Below are 22058 nucleotides of genomic sequence, written 5' to 3' on the forward strand. Positions count from 1 at the left end.
TCGGGCTACGTCTGCTGTCGCTGATAACAGTGGTAGCAGGAGCCGCTGATGGGAGAGGTTGTCTCATCTGCCTACGCCTGTGCTCACAGTTACAAAAAAAAGTAAACATTACATACACATTCAAATAAAACTAAAAACCCATTATACTCACCTAACACCATATCCCCGACTTCCTCGTCTCCTAGAAAAAATGTAAAATAATAAACCAACATATACTCACATGTCCCCCGTAGTCCCGAGTGTCCCACGGCGATCTCACGTGTAGAAGAGTCACATCAGGAGAATGTGACCACTCTACCCAGCCGCCGCCGATACACTGACAGGAAGTAATCACTCCCGCAGTGTATCACTGAGCTGCCATGAGCGAGTTCACTGGAGTTCATCAGCTCCGGTGCTCTCACTTACGGCACCGCTGCAGGAGAACTTTCTCACGCAGCAGTGGTGCCGTAAGGGAGATCACCGTTCCCCTAATCCCATTACCCTGATGCCACTGCATCAGAATGAAAAAGGTGGTCTTCAACCAAGAAATTACATCACAAAACTTTTTTTTTAAATATCTTTATTTAGTTCATAAAAGCCTTCATTGCTGTACAAAAACGCATGCAAAAAAGCATAAAAAAGCGGCAAAAACGCACCAAAAACACGTTTGACACTTTTTACTGCAGTATTTTTCCTGCCAAGAGATGCAGAAACCTTGCAGAAATGTCTGCAAGCAAATATTCAACGTGCGCACATAGCCTAAGACATTGTGAGAAAAATAGGAAACTGGCTATCAGGAGCAGTGCCTAGTAGAAAGTCTATAAAGGCATGGATGATTGACCTCGTGGAGACCAAAACATCCTACTCCACACTGATGAGGGGCAAAAACCCCGAAACAGCTGTCTGTGGATGGATACCATGCTTGGCATAGGTGGTTTTTCTTTATTGGATGTTTTCCTTTATTGGATGCTGCCCTTCCCTTGGTTGTTCCTTCCCGGGGAAAGGCCTGGCTATTCACTGCCTGCGTTAAGAAACACATGATGGTGTCTCCGCAGCTCCTCTACATGCATTTACTTATCGATTTGGACTGGACAGCCCCTTTAAAGTACTTAAAGGATCTGCTCCGAACAATCTGGTGCCAGATACCACCGGACACATTCAGAGCTCTTGGGAATTCCATGCCTTGACTAGCTAGATCTCTTTAGTAATAATGTTAATCATGTGGTTTTATTTTTTTTCTCATCAGTGGAATAGAGTGCGTTATGATTCATACCTTTACATGCATGTTTTGACCGCCATTTAGATCTGCTAGTACAGGACTCGTCATACAGTATGTGCCACCACACCAAAATAGAGCATAACTGCATTATTGACAGTAGTTGGGCGAGGCTCAGACTATGGGCTGTTGTGTAATTGTCTCTGTTACAAAAGCAGCAGGATAACAGGAAGGGAGGAATTGTAATCACACCTTTTTGCACCCTAGCATAATGTCCTGGCTGAAATTTTATTTATAGAATTATTTCATTGCACAATAAAACAGATGTTTGTGTCGCTGGAGAAAGCAAATGAATGCTATGAGGTATGAGGTACAGGTAGGCATGTGAATGTTGATGTTTTGCTTTCCTCTCTGTATCTTGATAGAGAGGGCACATAATCTGCGTTAGAAGCAGAAAATAAAGATCTATATATATAATTGTCTAAGGGTTTTTCTGTCTGTCTGTCTGTCCTGGAAATCCCGCGTCTCTGACCAATCAGCGACGGGCACAGCATGGCGACGATGATGTCATAAAGGTTGCCTCGACCAATCAGTGACAGGCACAGTCTGCCGTGAATTTGCCTCAACCAATCAGCGACGGGCACAGTATCGACGTAGATGTCATAATGGTTGCCATGGTTGCCTCGACCAATCAGCGACGGGCACAGTCTGCCGCGAATTCTGGAATCATCATTGTCCATATACTACAGGGACATGCATATTCTAGAATACCCGATGCGTTAGAATCGGGCCACAATCTAGTAGTGAAATATTTAATGATTTTCCAATGAGAAGCGGGTAATGAGGTTTGCCAGTGAAGAATGCCAATTATTATATCTACTAGATTATGGCCCTATTCGCATCGGGTATTCTAGAATATGCATGTCCCCGTAGTATATGGACAATGATGATTCCAGAATTCGCGGCAGACTGTGCCCGTCGCTGATTGGCCGAGGCAACCTTTATGACATCATCATCGCCATGGCAACCATTATGACATCTACGTCGATACTGTGCCCGTCGCTGATTGGTTGAGGCGAATTCGCGGCAGACTGTGCCCGTCACTGATTGGTCGAGGCAACCTTTATGACATCATCATCGCCATGCTGTGCCCGTCGCTGATTGGTCGAGGCCTGGCGGCCTCGACCAATCAGACGCGGGATTTCCAGGACAGACAGACAGAAAAACCCTTAGACAATTATATATATAGATTGGTAGTTGGCAATCACCCTACATTGCATTATACAGCTAAAAATGAGAATGACTTACCAAAAGGGGCATATATGTACCTGATGGGAACAGTGTTTACCAGTACAAATCACTGATAGATAAGACCCGAAGGGCACAATTTTGGGCATGAGTATATAAGAAAAATGTAATAGAGCTGGGCAGCCCAATTGGTAATAATTTCATAGAGAAATTGACTGCTTAAAGGTGACCTATAATAATAATAATAATAATAAGGTCAAAGGGAACTTGTCCGGGAGTGCAAAATCCTGAACTATTTATATGTGCATGTGACATTTTTTCAAGTCCAGCAATACCTTTACATAGTCGGTCCATTCCTACGAACGGACTGGCCATGTAAAGATGTTGTTGGACTTTGAAAGAGCTATTTGCACATAGTCATGGCATATTGGCACTCTTGAAATTGTTACAGAAAACTAAGTATTTCTCCCAGAAAATTATTTCAATTATACATGCTTATTTCCCTTGTGTGTATTGGAACACCACAAAAAAAAACAGGAAAAAAAAAGGCAAATTGGACATAATTTCAAACAAAATTATTTGCACCCTCAAGTTAATATTTGGCTGCACAGCCTTTGGAGTACCGTAGTTAACTGCAATCAATCTCTTCCTATAACAATTGAGAAGCTTCTTTCACCTCTCAACTGGAATTTTGGACCACTCTTCTTTTGCAAACTCTTCCAGATCTCTTATTTGAAGGCGCCTTTTCCCAACAGTAATTTTAAGATCTCTCCACATGTGTTCAATGGGATTTAGATCCGGACTAATTCCTCGCCAATTCAGAACTCTCCAGCTCTTTGTTTCCATCAATATCTGGGTACTTCTTTGGGGTCATTGTCTTGCTGGAAGACCCATGACCCCGATGCAAATCCAACTTTCTGACATTGGACACTACATTCCTTTGGGAATCGTCAGATTTCATGATGCCTTGCAAACAGTCAAGGCACCCAGTGCTAGAGGCTGCAAAATAGCCCCAAAACATCTTTGAGCCTCCACCATATATTACTGTAGGTACTGTGTTCTTTGTAGGCCTCATTTTATTTTAGGTAAACAGTAGAATGATGTTTTTTACCAAAAAGATCTTGGTCTCATCTGTCCACAAGACGCTTTCCCAGAAGGATTTCGGCTTACATACACTTTGACAAACTGCAGTCTAACTTTGTCATGTCTCTGTGTCAGCAGTGGGGTACTCCTGGGTCTCCTGCCATAGCATTTCATTTCATTCAAATGTCGATGGATAGTTTGCGCTGACACTGATGCACCCTGAGTCTGCAGGACAGATTGAATTTTTTTGGAACTAGATTGTGGTTGCTTATCCAACATCCTGACTATCCTTGGTTGCAACCTTTCATTAATTTTACTTGCCGTCTTCGATCAGGAAGATTAGCTACTGTGCCATGGGTTGAAAACTTCTTGATTATATTGCGCACCACGGACGAAGAAACATCAAGATCTCTGGAGGTGGATTTGTAACCTTTAGATTGGTGATATTTTTCAACAATTTTGCTTCTGGCAGATTTTCTTTTAATGCAGTAGATCCTGATCTCTGGAAATGTGTCCATAGGACTCCCATAAAGTTTTAAAAAGCAGCTTTCTGCTCTGGCAGTCAACAGCAGGTTCAACCTCGATTGTCACCTTTCAGAATAAGCAATCCTACAAGTGTGCATGTGTGCAATAATACTATTTTTTTGGTAATTATACGACATCCGTCCTGCATTTTTCACCAGTTTTCCTCTCTGTGTGCTCTAGTTTGAATTTTTAGTTTTACAGCCATAGTGTAGAGACTGTCAGCCATGATATCTGCAATACCCGGCACATACTCAATTACTCATTCCTTCCTCTGTAAAACACACAGCAGAAGCCTGGAGAAGATAACTCAGCAGTATTGAGCTGTGTAGCTGCGAATCTAGCACAAAAATGCTATTAACCTGTAGATATGCGGTTAATCTGCAGGTTAATAGCATTGTGAACCTGCCAGGCACTTAGAGCCCCACTACCGGAGGAAATTAACTTTATTCTCCCGGGTAGCGTTCGGCGTTCAGTCACGGGGGTGGCGTTGACATGGTTTCACTCATTGCTCTGTGTATAGAGAGTGGCACTGACTGACTGCTCACTTATGGCGAATTCACGAGGCATGTGGGGGAGAAGGGGACAGATTAATTTGTTCATAAGTCGATGAAGTAGCAAATTTTGCTGATAAGATATGTTGCAAAGTTCATATATTTGCCTATACTATTGCTGCATGTAAAGTTTGTTGAAATGATATTGACCATTTAAACTAGCTTCTCACTTAGGCTTGGTTTCCATGTGTCAATTGCAGTCCTTAAACGATCACCGAAGAGCTGCTTGTTAGCAAGTCCTCAGTTGTTGACTAGCCTGTTTAGACTGGCTAACCGCTTGCATAAACACAGAACGATTGCTAATTTGATCGTTCTGTGCTTGTAGATCATTGTTCTCAGCAGCACAAGTCCTGTTTACACAAAAAAAAAAAAATCGCACCCGATAGGTGATTTCTGGCCTGCTTTGGCGGATTGACCGTTGGGAATGAGCGTTCCTTGCAGCACTCCTTCCCCAATTATTGTCACGTCTGAAAGCAGCATAGCTGTTGGAAAATCATCACTGTGGTTGTAATCATGATAAGGTAACTTTTTTTAACCAATTTCGTAAAAGCTACTTCACAAGTGAAAACTAATATGGAGCAAAGTGGGAATATTCTGTAAGAGACATTGTTAATATAGCGATTGTTAGTTATTCTCCAAACCTGGTGAATGATCCTCTATTATGCTGTATTTGATAAACGCTACATAAGTGAGAGTAGGTGACGTGACCATTGTATGTAGGTGACCAGCTGCTTCAGGGGGGCAGCGTCTAAGGTGAAATGATTCATACGCCCTAGCGAATTAGCATCTTATTATAGAAGTTGTCATTGTCGCCGTGAGGCTGCCTGGTCGGTGCAGTATTAATCTCCGGTGAGTCACTGTCCTGTCACATATATGGACGAGGACATCTTTTACAGGTGTGGTGAACATCACACACAGGTGGTTATGGTAGGTGTATGCTGTCACTCCTTGGTTTGTCACTTGCTCCTCTGATCGTTCCTTTTTGTTTAATTACTTATGGAAATAATACTGATTAATGGTTTAAGCAAACGGAGCCTAATGAACACTCGTAAAGAACTGTTCTGCTGTGCACAGTTTTCTTGTAAGACTAAATTAATTACGCTGTTATATAAGGCATGGCTATATTGATTGCGTATGCATTGTGCTTTAGTCCTCATGCACACAGCAAAAGCATGTGCACAGAGCCTGTAGTGTGACACAATGAGTCCATGAGGTTTTTGATAAAATGGTATACGGTGAAACATGTCAAATAGATCAATTTTTATCATATTATCAATATTCAGGACAAAAAATATGTAGGTACAGTATTGTCCCATAGATGTAACGTCAGATGTGTAAGATGGCTCTTTCTGTATGAACTGATATCGGTACTGTGAATAAATAAAAATCATTTTCAGACTTTATCACTGACTGTTCATAATTGGTACCCATATACTGTATATTTCCACTTTGTTTTATCTTCGTCTTTGCCCACTTAATTGTATTTACATACTATACATCAATTTTCCCAAACATATTTTACATGTTATTTTTCTGTAGAAAAGAGCCTACATTTCACAAGGTTTTGGATTGATAAGGTTTAAAAAAAAAAAAAAATCTTTGTGTTTTTTTTTACCATATAGAATGCCCTTGATTTATAATGTAGAGCGTTCCACAAGCGGGATGCACTTTCTGAAAACTTTTCCATGTAAGTCTCTTCCATTTTTCAGTACCTTTGATTCCCATAAGGAGAAAAATAATGGAGCTCAGCAGATACGGTATTCTGAGTGCATTCAACATAAAATACAATCTGCTGCATAAGAATTCCTTTTAGAAACAAGTTTACTGTCTTCACGGACTTTGTATTTGTTCTTTTTTTTCTATAAATAAACTATAAACTAGTTGCTAAACCTGCCCTAACAATGCAGAAAATCTGAACAAATCTTATCAAAACCTTTGCAGGGTGCAGAGTCCGTCTGACCACATTAATAGTCACAAGGAAAGGCTTCAACCGTCTGGCTGCTGAATAATTATCTCCAACCACTAATAAATGTGGCTATATTATACTTTGGTCTGTCCAGATGGTTGGCCGCTCCTCCTAACCTTTAAAGCATTTTCATTATATTACTCTTCCTATTTCATGGTGTATGAATTGTGGTCCATCTGGCACCACGTTTGCTGCCGGAGCGTCCTACACATGGGACTGTGCAGTTCAGCCATGCAGATAGTTGGCTACAAGGGCATGATCTGGCCATAATGCCTTTTAACTCTGGCTTTTCTTGATCAATTTTGTTACCTCTAATGTGAGAAGTTGCAGGACGTAACACTTAATGGGATTGGCCAAGTTTTGGGACTTTTTTTTTTTTTTGCTTAAATAAAATGTATTTTGAGCTTAAAAACACTTTTGCGGTTGGTGGAGCATGTGACCAGGCCTGTCCATCAGACTCCTACAATTGTACAACACCTCACATGGGAAAGTTGATTTATGGCCACAGACTACATTAAAGTTGAATGTGGAAGGAAACAAAGAGCCTGTAAAAGCCAAACGGTGAAACATTTCTAATGATCCCAATTGCAAAAATGATTTTTAGTCTGATATGCATGCATTTAAAGTAAAAAGAAAATGTCCCTAAAGGTGAAGAATCCTTTTAAAAGGTGAGAACTGCTACTTACTGCCTGGTTTTTCAAAGAGAATCTGCATTGATTAAGTGCAGATGAAGCATCTGGTGTTTATGTTTGTGCTTTACCTGTACTTGCCTCAAAGCCTACCAACTCACAGTTAGGCCTCTTTCACACGTCCTGATATTTCCAGTACCAGACAACCCGGTACTGGAGATATCCGTGTCCGTGTGTGTAATACTTGCTATACACGTGTGGCAACCGTGTGTCGCCCGTGTGCCTCATCAGTACCACACGGAAGACCGCCGGGGAGCAAGCGCTGCAGTAAGCGCTGTTCCCCGGCGGCAGGTGCTGAAGACAGCTCTCAACATTCTCCCCTGTTCTGCCAGCAATCAGCACAAGCAGAGGAGAATGATGAGTTATATTAAAGTCAGAACGATGACAGCAGGTGTGGGCTTTTGGGACTCTTACTCCCATCATCCGACACCTGCTGCCGCTAATAACAGTGACAGCAGGAGCTGATGATCTGGGTATTCCTCATCCGCCGCCTGCTATATAACGAAATAAATGAATGAAAAACCTGGTGTGAGTTCCCCCCCTATTTTCTTGAACCAACCAGGCAAAACTCACAGCTGGAGGCTGCAACCCTCAGCTGTCAGCTTCAGCAAGGTTGGTTATCAAGAATAGATGGGTCCCTACGCTGTTTTTTTAAATTATTTAAAGAAATAATTTAAAAAAAAAAACGTTTTGGGGTTCCCCCCATTTTTGACAACCAGCCTTGCTAAAGCTCACAGCTGGAGGCTGGTATTCTTAGGCCGGTAAGAGGCCATTGATATAGGCTCCCCCAGCCTAAAAGCAGCAGCCCACAGCTGCCCAGAAAAGACGCATCTATTAGAGACTGAGAATCATACCGAGTATACAGGACAGGAGAGGTGGCACTATGCAGTGTGTATATATATATATATATATATATATATATATATATATATATATATATATATATATATTGCAGATACTAAGCTCTACACTCAGTATACAGGACAGGAGAAGTGGCACTGTTTAGTGTTTACATGTGTGAATGTAGTAGAGGTCACACAATTCTCCATAGCAACCAGTGATACTTGCAGTTTGGCGCACACAGTCTGTGCAGTCTCTTTAGAGAGATTCTGTCCTGTCTTCTGCTCCAACACAACCCGCTCTGCTCAGCTTTCCCAGATGACTGAAAACAGTGAGTACATGGCCTGGTTCTAGTTATAGCTATCCAGGTGCACCTAATCAGGACCTGTAGTGCTAGGATCTAACCCTAGCCTTCTCGGCTTTCCTACAGTGTGTGTATATAGATAGTCAGTATGTACAGGGCCGCCATCAGGGCATTACTGCCCTGACTGGCGTATGGAGCACGATGACCAGAGGGGGCCCACATTGGGCCCTGTCTCTTCTGGTCATCGGGCCCCAGCGGCAAGATTCTGCCGATGCAGTAACTGAACCTGCGTCCAAGACATGGCAGAATAAAGTTTATTCTGAATTTTTTCATCACCTGGATTGGATGCTGTTCCTTTTTTGTGCTGGCAGCTTCAGTTAAACTCTATTGCCCGCACGGCAATAGTTAAAGCTGCCAGCCAATCAGAGGCTGGCAGCTGATGTCAGCGCGCATGTTGGCGGCGTATAACGTCATTGTCATTCGCCGGTGATTGCGTGCCTGGACTGCGTTGAGGGAGCATCGCTGCAGGAGTGCGGCCTGGTAAGGAGAACTTTTTTTTATTTTTATTGAAAGGGGCAGGAAGAGACACGGGGGTAGGATGGGAGACACATGGGGCAGAATGGAGACACGGGGGGTAAGACTGGAGACATGGGGGCAAGAATGGGGACACAGGTGCAAGAATGGAGACACGGGGGGCAAGAATGGAGACACAGGAGGCAAGAATGGAAACACAGGAGTCAAGAATGGAGACACAGGGGGCAAGAATGTAGACACACGGGGCAAGAATGGAGACATGGGGCAAGAATGGAGACACAGGGGGCAAGAATGGAGACACGGGGCAAGAATGGAGACACGGGGCAGGGTCATAAGTTAGGATGGAGACAGATGGGGCAGGATGGAGACAGATGGGGCAGGATCATGGGGCAGGATGGAGACAGATGGGGCAGGATCATGGGGCAGGATGGAGACAGATGGAGCAGGATCATGGGGCAGGATGGAGACAGATGGGGCATGATGGAGACAGATGGGGCAGGATCATGGGGCAGGATGGAGACAGATGGGGCAGGATCATGGGGCAGGATGGAGACAGATGGGGCAGGATTATGGGGCAGGATGGAGACAGATGGGGCAGGATCATGGGGCAGGATGGAGACAGATGGGGCAGGATCATGGGGCAGGATGGAGACAGATGGGGCAGGATCATGGGGCAGGATGGAGACAGATGGGGCAGGATCATGGGGCAGGATGGAGACAGATGGGGCAGGATCATGGGGCAGGATGGAGACAGATGGGGCAGGATCATAGGGCAGGATAGAGACAGATGGGGCAGGATCATGGGGCAGGATGGAGACATGGGGCAGGATGGAGACACATGGTGCAGGGATTGATACAATGGAGGCAGATGGGGCAGGATCATGGGACAGATGGAGCAGGATCACGGGGCAGATGAGGCAGGATCACGGGACATCACATGGGGTAGAATGGATACTGATGAGGGTAGGATAAGAGAACATATAGGGACAGGATGGTAGAACATATGGCTGGAGCCAGGAATGAGACACACGGGCGCCAAGATGAGGGATATTATTACCATTGTGGCTATTTAAGGGATATTATTACTGCAGTCATGTATTTATTTTATTTTTTTGAGGATACTGTTTTAAATAGGGGGTCGGTCCTGTTACTATGCAGAGCGACACTGTCACCTTTTTTTTTTTCTGGTGTAGTGTAGAAGTTGGGAAAAAATTAATTAATGTGCTCTGCAAGCGGTGCTCTAGATAACGGTGTTATTTCCTGCAGAGACGAGCCCTGGCTGGAAGAAATGATGGTGGTCTGTGCTGGATGAAGATGAAAAGCAAAGAAGAAGAACTTCACCTAGAGACATCACTGGTGAGTCAGTGTGTTACCTGTACACTGACACTATACACTGTATACCAGGGGTGTCAAACTGCATTTCTCGAGGGCCACAAACCATGCGTGTTTTCAAGATTTCCTTAGCTTTGCACAAGGTGCTGTAATCATTATGTGTTTAGGTGATTAAATTATCACCTGTGCAGTACAAGGAAATCCAGAAAACATGACCTGTTTGCAGCCCTTGAGGAATGCAGTTTGACACCCCTACTGTATACTATATACCGCGGTCCTGTGTACAATGTCACCAGTGATCACTGTATTACCTTTACACTGACACTATATACAGAGCTCCTGTGTATAATGTCATTGATCACTGTATAGCCTGTACAATATATACAGCGCTCGTGTGTATAATTTCACTGTTGATCACTGTATTACCTTTACACTATATACAGAGTTCCTGTGTATAATGTCACTGGTGATCACTGTATTACCTGTACACTGAGACTGTATACAGAGCTCCTGTGTATGATGTCACCGGTAATCACTGTATTACCTGTACACAAACACTATATACAGAGGTCCTGTGTCTAATTTCCCTGGTGATCACTGTATTACCTGTACACAGACAATATATACAGAGCTCCTGTGTATAATGTCACTGGTGATCACTGTATTACCTGTACACTGTATACAGAGCTCCTGTGTATAATGTCACCAGTAATCACTATTACCTGTACACAGACACTGCATACTAAGTACAGATCTCCAGTGTATAATGGCACTTATGGTGATATTAGTATTGCTTTTTTATTAATGATCAGTATTGTAGTATTCAGTCACTATATGATGGTAATATGTTGTCCGGCCATGGTGTTGCGGTATTTGTTCCTTGTATGTTCTGTTATTTGGTCACTATGTGGTGGTAATATCTGGTCTGGTCATGGTGTGGTGGTATTTGTTCCTTGTATGTGCTATTATTTGGTCACAATGTGGTGGTCATATGTGATCTGGACATGGTGTGGTGGTATTTTTCTCTTGTATGTGTTATTATTGGTCACTATGTGGTGGTAATATGTGGTCTGGACATGGTGTGGTGGTATTTGTTCCTTGTATGTGGTATTATTGGTCACCATGTAATGGTAATATGTGGTGTAGACATGGTGTGGTGGTATTTGTTCCTTGTATATGATATTATTCGGTCACTGTGGTGGTAATATGTAATCTGGCCATGGTGCTGTGGTATTTGTCCCTTGTACGTGATATTATTGGTCATTTAAAAATAAATAAAAATATACCAAAATTGTATTGGATGTTTTAACAAATGATTAATAGGATAGAGTAGTGCTTGGCCAAAAGAGTCTACCTTGTCGTGGTGGCGTCTTAAAAAAATCTTTTGGCCAAAGCAAAAGCTGCTGGCTATATGTGTGATCTGGTGATGGGAACTGTTAATGTGTGATTGGTGAGAAGTGGAGTTTTTTTCAAGAGAGAGCAGTGGGGCTGTGGACCGTTCAAGGGGTGGAGCCTGGGCGGAGTCTCAAGGAGGCCCCGAAAATTTTGCCAGTATGGGGCCCCGAAATTCCTAGTGGCAGCCCTGAGTGTGTATGTACGGTATGTATATGTTTGTGTGTAAATATATACTATATATATATATATATATATATATATATATATATATATATATACACACACACACTTTGTATAGTAATTTCCAAAACTCAATCATTTCTTGTATTTAAATTATAGTAAATTATATTGTATAGTGGGGGAAATGTTTAATTTATTTTTTTTTATCAACGGTTGTGGCAATGTTGGCAGACGCTTCACATCTAGAGTTGTGGAAATCCGTTCAGACAATAGAACATGCGGAGTCTAATTCATCTGATGCGGACAATTTGCCATCACTCATTATGTGTAAATGCCGCTTCCCCAGATTGACCCTAAAACTCTCCGTGTGTTTCCCTCCTGTCACAGTTCACATATGAGTTTCATATCGCTTTAGATTTAATAAGAAGTCAATATGTGTTTTCTGTGTCCTTTCAGTGTTCCATTGTCCAAGACGTCCCGCAGAGAATTCCTCATTTAAATAATTATAATCCTTGGTCTGCATATTAGATCCCTCCCAAGAGATCATTGCAGCGAGGATAAAACACATTAATTGGCTTCATGAATGTTAGCGCCGTGACCTTGCTGGAGAATTAGGAATCCGCTCTGGCAGCAAAGGGTTTTTTGGTCAATTCTGTAACATACTGTACATGGCTGGTAACAACATAATATTTGGGGGAAATACTAGAAATATATATATATGGTATGTATATGTGTGTATATATTTAGAATATATATGCTGTTCTCTTTATTAACTGCTTGTCAGAAGATATTTTTGTTCCGCTGTAAGGGGCTGCTTGTTTCACAAGAATTTAGCCTTTATAAGGAAAAATGCCTGGAAGAAACATAAATGATGCAGCAAGGATGACGCACAGACGCTATATTTTAATGTGAAAAGTAATGTCTCAGCCAACATTTGCCTGATGTTTTACATTTACTCACATTTGTTAACGGGAATGCCTGTGTTTATTACAATATATACAGTAGTGTGAGGCAAAATAATGAACCTTATGGCAGTCAGTAAATGTATGACTGTGCCAAAAAGCATGGAAACCATTTGCTGGTATAACTAACCTGTGCCTATTCAATGTGAGAGTGAACCTAAGTAAGGTTAGTATATAAGATATGATGTAACCAGGTGCTTTTAGGCCTTGTTCCCATATACAGTGGGGCAAAAAAGTATTTAGTCAGTCAGCAATAGTGCAAGTTCCACCACTTAAAAAGATGAGAGGCGTCTGTAATTTACATCATAGGTAGACCTCAACTATGGGAGACAAACTGAGAAAAAAAAATCCAGAAAATCACATTGTCTGTTTTTTTAACATTTTATTTGCATATTATGGTGGAAAATAAGTATTTGGTCAGAAACAAAATTTCATCTCAATACTTTGTAATATATCCTTTGTTGGCAATGACAGAGGTCAAACTTTTTCTGTAAGTCTTCACAAGGTTGCCACACACTGTACTAAAAAAATGCATTACAAAACACTGATTCATATCTGCACACAGGACACCTCAAATTTAAGGGAAAACCCATAAAAAAGTAGCAAAGACGCAATAATCAGATAAGATTATTGTTTGGACACCTACAGAAATATGCATCTAAAAAACTGCAGTGAAATGAAGCATATCTGCGACTTGTGAGCACAGCCTTATAGGAAAATGCACATACAGAAAATACACAGTTTAAAGGAACCTGTCATGTAAAATAACGTTATTAACCTGAAAATATGGGGTCGCCACACTAGGGAATTCTATTCCCCTCTGCAGGATTGTTCTTTCAGCCATAGAGGTGGCGCCAGCACGGTTTCTGTCACCGCTGCACCCCCAATTCTGACTGACAGCCAGCCCTAATAATCAGTCGACTGTCAGTCAGTGCCGGGGGCGGTTACAGCCACCACTCTCTATGCACAGCTAGATTTAAACTTGCCTGCGCCGCCCCTGTCACTGAAAGAGCGAGGCTGCCAGGAGGAGTAAAGTTCATTTCCTCATGGCAGCGGGGCTCTCAGTGTGGCAGCCGTACGGTGTCAGAACGCTATTAACCTGCAGATTGACCCCAAGAAGAAGGGAATGATTTATGCAGAGACTTCCTGTTTCTACAAAGATCAGAGAACAGAGAAGAATTATCTGGGTAGAAAGGCAAAGTGAGCAATTGTAAGTACACAGTGCTACATAATATGGTTGCAATATATTAAGAGGATAGAGACTTTGATGGAAATGCTTCTTTAAACTAGGAAACAATCCAATTCATGATGACACCAGCCTTGTTGAAGTGTGCACAGGAGTAAGAGGCGTCAAATTCAGAGTTCTATGCTGCGTAATAAGTTTATATAGACTATGCATATACAGTTAGGGCCAGAAATATTTGGACAGTGACACAAGTTTTGTTATTTTAGCTGTTTACAAAAACATGTTCAGAAATACAATTATATATATAATATGGGCTGAAAGTGCACACTCCCAGCTGCAATATGATAGTTTCCACATCCAAATCGGAGAAAGGGTTTAGGAATCATAGCTCTGTAATGCATAGCGTCCTCTTTTTCAAGGGACCAAAAGTAATTGGACAATGGACTCTAAGGGCTGCAATTAACTCTGAAGGCGTCTCCCTCGTTAACCTGTAATCAATGAAGTAGTTAAAAGGTCAGGGGTGGATTCCAGGTGTGTGGTTTTGCATTTGGAAGCTGTTGCTGTGAGCAGACATCATGCGGTCAAAGGAACTCTCAATTGAGGTGAAGCAGAACATCCTGAGGCTGAAAAAAAAGAAAAAATCCATCAGAGAGATAGCAGACATGCTTGGAGTAGCAAAATCAGTTGGGTACATTCTGAGAAAAAAGGAATTGACTGGTGAGCTTGGGAACTCAAAAAGGCCTGGGCGTCCACGGATGACAACAGTGGTGGATGATCGCCGCATACTTAATTTGGTGAAGAAGAACCCGTTTACAACATCAACTGAAGTCCAGAACACTCTCAGTGAAGTAGGTGTATCTGTCTCTAAGTCAACAGTAAAGAGAAGACTCCATGACAGTAAATACAAAGGGTTCACATCTAGATGCAAACCATTCATCAATACCAAAAATAGACAGGCCAGAGTTAAATTTGCAGAAAAACACCTCAAGAAGCCAGCTCAGTTCTGGAAAAGTATTCTATGGACAGATGAGACAAAGATCAACCTGTACCAGAATGATGGGAAGAAAAAAGTTTGGAGAAGAAAGGGAACAGCACATGATCCAAGGCACACCACATCCTCTGTAAAACATGGTGGAGGCAACGTGATGGCATGGGCATGCATGGCTTTCAATGGCACTGGGTCACTTGTGTTTATTGATGACATAAGAGCAGACAAGAGTAGCCGGATGAATTCTGAAGTGTACCGGGATATACTTTCAGCCCAGATTCAGCCAAATGCTGCAAAGTTGATTGGACGGCGCTTCATAGTACAGATGGACAATGACCCCAAGCATACAGCCAAAGCTACCCAGGAGTTCATGAGTGCCAAAAAGTGGCACATTCTGCAATGGCCAAGTCAATCTCCAGATATAAACCCAATTGAGCATGCATTTCACTTGCTCAAATCCAGACTTAAGACGGAAAGACCCACAAACAAGCAAGACCTGAAGGCTGCGGCTGTAAAGGCCTGGCAAAGCATTAAGAAGGAGGAAACCCAGCGTTTGGTGATGTCCATGGGTTCCAGACTTAAGGCAGTGATTGCCTCCAAAGGATTTGCAACAAAATATTGAAAATAAAAATATTTTGTTTGGGTTATGTTTATTTGTCCAATTACTTTTGACCTCCTAAAATGTGGAGTGTTTGTAAAGAAATGTGTACAATTCCTACATTTTCTATCAGATATTTTTGTTCAACCCTTCAAATTAAACGTTACAATCTGCACTTGAATTCTGTTGTAGAGGTTTCATTTCAAATCCAATGTGGTGGCATGCAGAGCCCAACTCGCGAAAATTGTGTCACTGTCCAAATATTTCTGGCCCTAACTGTACACTCTAATATATATATAGCCATTTTACTGTAGAGATTTATTCATGCCATGGTTTTCTTGTATAAATTAATTTAGCCATATCTGCTAGGCCATGTTCACACAAAGCTTTTTCCATGCAGTTTTTTTTATTATTATTATTATTTATTGTTATAGCGCCATTTATTCCATGGCGCTTTACATGTGAGGAGGGGTATACATAATAAAAACAAGTACAATAATATTAAACAATACAAGTCATAACTGGTACAGGAGGAGTGAGGACCCTGCCCGCGAAGGCTCACAATCTACAAGGGATGGGTGAGAATACAGTAGGTGAGGGTAGAGCTGGTCATGCAGCGGTTTGGTCGATCGGTGGTTACTGCAGGTTGTAGGGTTGTCGGAAGAGGTGGGTCTTCAGGCTCTTTTTGAAGGTTTCGATGGTAGGTGAGAGTCTGATGTGTTGTAGTAGAGAGTTCCAGAGTAGGGGTGATACGCGAGAGAAATCTTGTATGCGATTGTGGGAAGAGGAGATAAGAGGGGAGTAGAGTAGGAGATCTTGTGAGGATCGGAGGTTGCGTGTAGGTAAGTACCGGGAGACGAGGTCACAGATGTATGGAGGACACAGGTTGTGGATGGCTTTGTATGTCATGGTTAGGCTTTTGTAGTGGAGTCTCTGGGCAATGGGGAGCCAGTGAAGGGATTGACAGAGGGGAGAGGTCGGGGAATAGCGGGGGGACAGGTGGATTAGTCGGGCAGCAGCGTTTAGGATAGATTTGAGGGGTGCAAGAGTGTTAGAGGGGACGCCACAGAGCGGGAGGTTGCAGTAGTCAAGGCGAGAGATGATGAGGGCATGGACTAGGGTTTTTGCAGATTCATGGTTGAGGAATGAACGGATTCGTGAAATATTTTTAAGTTGAAGTCGGCAGGAAGTGGAAAGGGCTTGGATTTGTGGTTTGAAGGAGAGTTCAGTGTCAAGGATTACCCCGAGGCAGCGAGCTTGTGGGACTGGGGAGAGTGGGCAGCCATTTACTGTAATGGATAGGTTCGTTGGGGGGGTCACGTGAGATGGGGGAAAGATGATGAATTCTGTTTTGTCCATGTTAAGTTTCAGAAATTTTTTGCCACATTTTTTTGAGAATGACAGTTTTACCTCGTTTTTGTATAATTTCTGCAATAAATTGTTTTGTAAATGCACTTTGTCAGCATGGCCTTAGAGTTTCACATCCCCAGCTTTGAGCAGCTATCACACTACATCTTCTGCCTGCTAAGACGATGGCATCATAGGTCGCAGGTGCCCTGGTCACACAGGGGATTAAGTTTGCCCCTTATTTCCATTATTATTTATGTACTTTTATCACATGGGTGTCTAATATAAACTGTTCGCGTGTCTGATATTTAGCCTGTAGGACGCTGCATCATGGCTAATGTCATTGGTGAGACATGAATGGGTTCTTTGAGCGTCTCAGCAATATCTTTATGTGGAAGTGAATACATAAGGTGCATTTTGATGAAATATCTCCCTTGATGTTGGCATATTTGACTGACAAGCCCCAGACCCACTGGCGTGGTACAACGTCAGGTATTGTTTTTCTTGCCACTTCATACTCCGTTGGCTTTATGAGCATTGAAGCTTTAGATCTGGAATAATTACGAGGAGAGCTGCTGTACCATTGGTTTGCAGAGCTCTGTACCCTCCCTGAGCACTTAGATAAAAGCGCTCATAATGATCAGGCTCAAGGATTTCATTGCCTGTGGAAACCCAGTGGGCTGCGTATGCAGAAAGCGATGATTATTCAGCTTCTTGTGTTCAAACAGCTGAGATTCAGAGAATGTTGGTGCAGTGACCCATAGAATTCTGCATCCATCCTCAGCTCTGCACAAAGCCATTGCTACAGCCATTAACAATACTGAGCCAGCCCTTGGCTTTAATGCTTCGTAATTATTTGTTCTTAAAGGGACACGAGACTTGAAATCTACTTGGTGTAGATTTTCCAATCTTTTGTTCCCTAATCTCAAGGTGGAGAGGATGACTTTATTGTTCATCAATGGGATTACACAGTATACAAAAATGGTTGCCCCAGTGGTAGAGCTCATGTCTTTTTTATTTCCAATCTCCTGGACTGTCTGCTTTTTCTCAAAACCTGTCCATGGATTGTGTTTGATGTTGCAGCTCAACTGCATTGAATGAGGCTAGGCTGCAATACCGTACACAACCTTTAGGTAGGTGTGGCGCTGTTTTCAGTTAGCAGCCAGGATTTATTCTGGGAGCCTCTTTTCAGTATGTGTAAGTGAAAAGGAAGAGGTGATTAGGTATGGTTTAAGAATGCTATAATAGCCAATGTGACTTCAGGCAAGTGTGGAGAATAAATTGCCATTTTTAACATTACAGTCATGAATGAATGAAATGTGAGTTCCAGGACTGTCCATCCTTCTGCTCACAAACGTCTGTATTAGTGGATGGAGAATGAGCCATGATATAATTGCTGGTGTGTATAAATCGTGCAGCGTTGTGTAAGGGCCGGCTGCAGGTTCGTGCGCCACGTATGGTATTCTGCCCTGTTACATAATGGAGCATAAGTGGATGTTTCATTGAGGAGTTACTTTCAAAGACATATGATTATGTGTAAATAGTAACAGCTAATTCTCTTTGTCTTTCTATTAAATCTCTGCCAGCTAGCTTCAGCAAGATTCATGTGCACAGAATTATACCATGACTTATTCATCAGTTTGTCCATTCTTATGTGCCTGCCTACCTGCAGCATGACTAGGATATGCCACAACTTTGTTTGGTCGGTGAGGAGGGTCCAACCTACCATTAACAGTTCTGTTTAGAAATGGAAAGTTTAGCTTCTCTTTTGCTGTTTTGATTGGATCAATTTTTACTAGAGATGTCTCTGATCACCTGCAATGTTCTAGACATATACACAAGCCTAAAAGGAATCTGTGAGCAGGTAATGGTTAGCAGAATAATGTAGAGATAGAGACCCTGATTCCAGTGATGTGTCACTTAGGCTACGTTCACACTAGCGTTATGCTAGTGTGCGTCGGGTTAGCGTCGGGCGACGCACGCGTCATGCGCCCCTATATTTAACATGGGGGACGCATGCGTTTTTGTTTGTTGCGTTGTGCGACGCATGCGTCTTTTTTGCCGCAAGCGTCGGACCAAGAAAACGCAACAAGTTGCATTTTTCTTGCGTCCGATTTTCGGCAAAAAACGACGCATGCGTCGCAAAACGCAGCGTTTTTGCGTGCGTTTTGCCGCGTTTTTGCGTGCGTTGTGCGTTGCATCGCCGACGCGGCGGCGCACAACGCTAGTGTGAACGTAGCCTTACTGGGCTGCTTGATGTAACTTTAATAATGTCCTGCTTCCTAAAACAGTGATTTAATTATTAGAGGACTAGTAGACCTGCTGCCATGTAGTCCTCCATATTTATGAGCTCTGTATAACTCTGACCCATCATTGATTGGCATCTTTCTGCCTATGCACAGTGTACACAGAAAGCTACCAATCAGTGGTGTGGGCAGCTTATACAGGGCTCAGTATTCAGAGAGCTGCTAGATCTGCAGCAGATAAAACAGAGATTTTATTATTAGAGGACTAGTAGACCTGCTGCCATATAGTCCTCCATATTCATGAGCTCTGTATAACGCCACCTCTATCATTGATTGGCATCTTTCTGCCTATGCACAGTGTACACAGAAAGCTGCCAATTAGTGGTGTGGGCAGCTTATACAGAGCTCAGTATTCAGAGATCTGCAGCAGATAAAACAGGGATTTTATCAAAACTGCAGTAAGAAGGCCAGTAAGTCACACATCACTGGAATCATGGTCTCTGCCTCTACATTATGCTGCTCTTAGATGTGTAGTAAAAACCTAGTGACAGATTCCCTTTCAAAATTGATGTGTTCAATAGATGACATAATGAATGAACATCTATTATGACCTGTTTTATATCTACTGTAATATTTATTATTGTATATCTATTTTTTATGGAAAAATAGTTGTGCAAATTACCTTTTTTTGGTCCTTCCAAAAGACAGATCAATTGGTGGAGGATAGGAGTAGTAGTCTTCGCTTCTGTGCTAGATTCAACAAATCCGGAAGATGTGATGAGGGCTGGGACCACGTAGTTTATTCTTAACGCGTTTCGAAGTTGGACCAGCATTAGTGGTTCTCCTGCTGAAGACATTGGTTCAGCTTTGGGAATAAACCACATGAACCGATCCCTTATCACGTCTTGCAGATGTCTTGAATACAGCACGGCAGGGCAGACTACTACTCCTATCCTCCACCCATTGTTCTGCACGGTGGGATTTCCCGACCTGCGGGTACTGCAGCAGCTATCCCACCTTGATTCCTCAGTTGTGTGTTAAGCAATTCAGATGTATAGTTCCTGTGACTGAATGTTTTATTTCCATTTTTATTCTCTCCAAATCGGTCATAAAACTCCAAATAACATCTGACAGGTGACCGTAGCCCCATATAGATCTGTTATATATATATATAAATATAATCTGAGAGAGACGGAATGTTCAGATCAAGAAAAAAATCTGCAAAAGACAACGGCAACGGCGTGTGTAATGTGCAGAGGATTTCAGAAAGAGTCAGTGTGATGTGATCATCTTTGTTCTAGAAATTATTGGAAGATCCATATAATTGCTGCACAAATAACGAGGCTTGCATGTGAGAAGCTGATGTTGTAATCTCATTGATTTTTCCTAACATCACTCCTATTATTTGATCCAACCAGGAGGAAGAAGCAAGTACTGTACAAGTGAGGGAGCTGGACCAAGATGTCCTGGTGCTTAAGAAAGTGTCGTCAGAAAGGCCAGCCTCCACAGCCGGGAGTGGCGAGCGTGATTGGAGGTAAGAGTTTTCCTCTAGGCACACAGATGCAGACGAGCACAGGCTGAGTGCGGAGCTCCGCTGACAGATGGATCTAGCTAGCAGGCACAGAGCTGGTTTGGGAAGACCCCGCACGGTATAGGGGATGCCCTTGTCAGTCACACGCCACAATGGGAAGTTCGAAGCTGAGGGTGTTTGATGCCCAAATGGATGTGAAGCCGTCAGCAGCCTTCACAGTCAGGGAGCTTCCTTTGCCTACATTCGATGTGCCTTATTTTAAATACATCGATGAGGAAGATGAGGAGGATGAATGGAGCAGTCGCTCTCAGTCGTCTACCGAGGATGACTCTGTGGACTCTCTGCTTTCTGATAGGTACATGGTGGTATCTGGGACGCCGGAGAAGATTTTGGAGCACCTCCTGAATGACTTACACCTGGACGATGTACAAGACAAAGAGACAGGTACGATAAGGAGACCAGACGCCAAGGACCAGAAAGCTTTCCATGATACATTGTGGTTACTTTGTTTTTGTTTTCTTTTACAAACCACCGTCAATAATGAAGAACTTTAGATGTCACCATAACCTCATATACACCATGATGAATGACCAGGCTTAGAGGTGGTACGGTCAGGATATAATTGCTTCTTAAGTTGGCATATTGTTTGGGGGGTGCACCATCACAAAAGGTAGAAAAGCTGTCAGCTGCTTCAGAACATCTTGAGTCATCAAACTGGCATTTATTAGTTCTGTATGTAGCAGTGGTTGTAGAGTGTATTGACCACGTGGAGTGTTATTTTGGGCTGTCCACGATTTGACAGTTAACCCTCGATTACTCAGATCTGCAAGTTCCACCCAGCAGTCACATATGTTACACTCCACGCTGGTGTCTCTCACTTCTTATATAGTTCATTAGCGCTGTCAGTAATGCTCAGCAATTTAATTTAGCCAGTGGCAATTGAGAAAGTGGAGAATCACATATTCTCAGTCATTTCATTATCTGGGGTAATTGCTGTAATGCTTTCTGGTCCTGCACGAGACTTAAAAAGGCTAAGAGCTCACTCCTGGAGCATCCCGTGACTAGTAGCCAGCTAATTAGAAACTGAGCCGGGTGCTTTATAAAGTTTAACCAAGCAGGAGGAAAAACTTTCATTAGTTATCTAGAAAGAATCTTTCCCTGCAGCCAAGTGTTCCCTTCTGATGTCAGAGCGATTTCTCGGCCCCTGTGACATCTACTACCATAGCAGTGAATACAGAAACTAAACACAATGAATTATTCACTGGCATCTTGTGCACAGTAATCCCAGTATGCATTGGGTTTGATGATCGCTAAAGTCCCAGCCAGATCCAGTATATCCATTAGTAATGGATGGTCTG

The 22058-nt window shown here is 42.6% G+C and overlaps 1 protein-coding gene across 1 annotated transcript in view; it reads left to right on the forward strand.

Annotated features, from left to right (window-relative positions):
• The window catches only part of RAPGEF5 (Rap guanine nucleotide exchange factor 5), a 350639-nt gene that overhangs the window by 253827 nt on the left and 74754 nt on the right, over positions 1-22058 (forward strand). Inside the window, exons 10-11 of the mRNA XM_069729804.1 lie at positions 20588-20703; positions 21056-21144. Of these exons, the coding sequence (XP_069585905.1) occupies positions 20588-20703; positions 21056-21144 (205 nt within the window). The remainder of the gene's footprint in view (positions 1-20587; positions 20704-21055; positions 21145-22058) is intronic.

Source organism: Ranitomeya imitator, chromosome 6 (assembly GCF_032444005.1).
Source record: "Ranitomeya imitator isolate aRanImi1 chromosome 6, aRanImi1.pri, whole genome shotgun sequence".
Taxonomy (NCBI): Eukaryota; Metazoa; Chordata; class Amphibia; order Anura; family Dendrobatidae; genus Ranitomeya; species Ranitomeya imitator.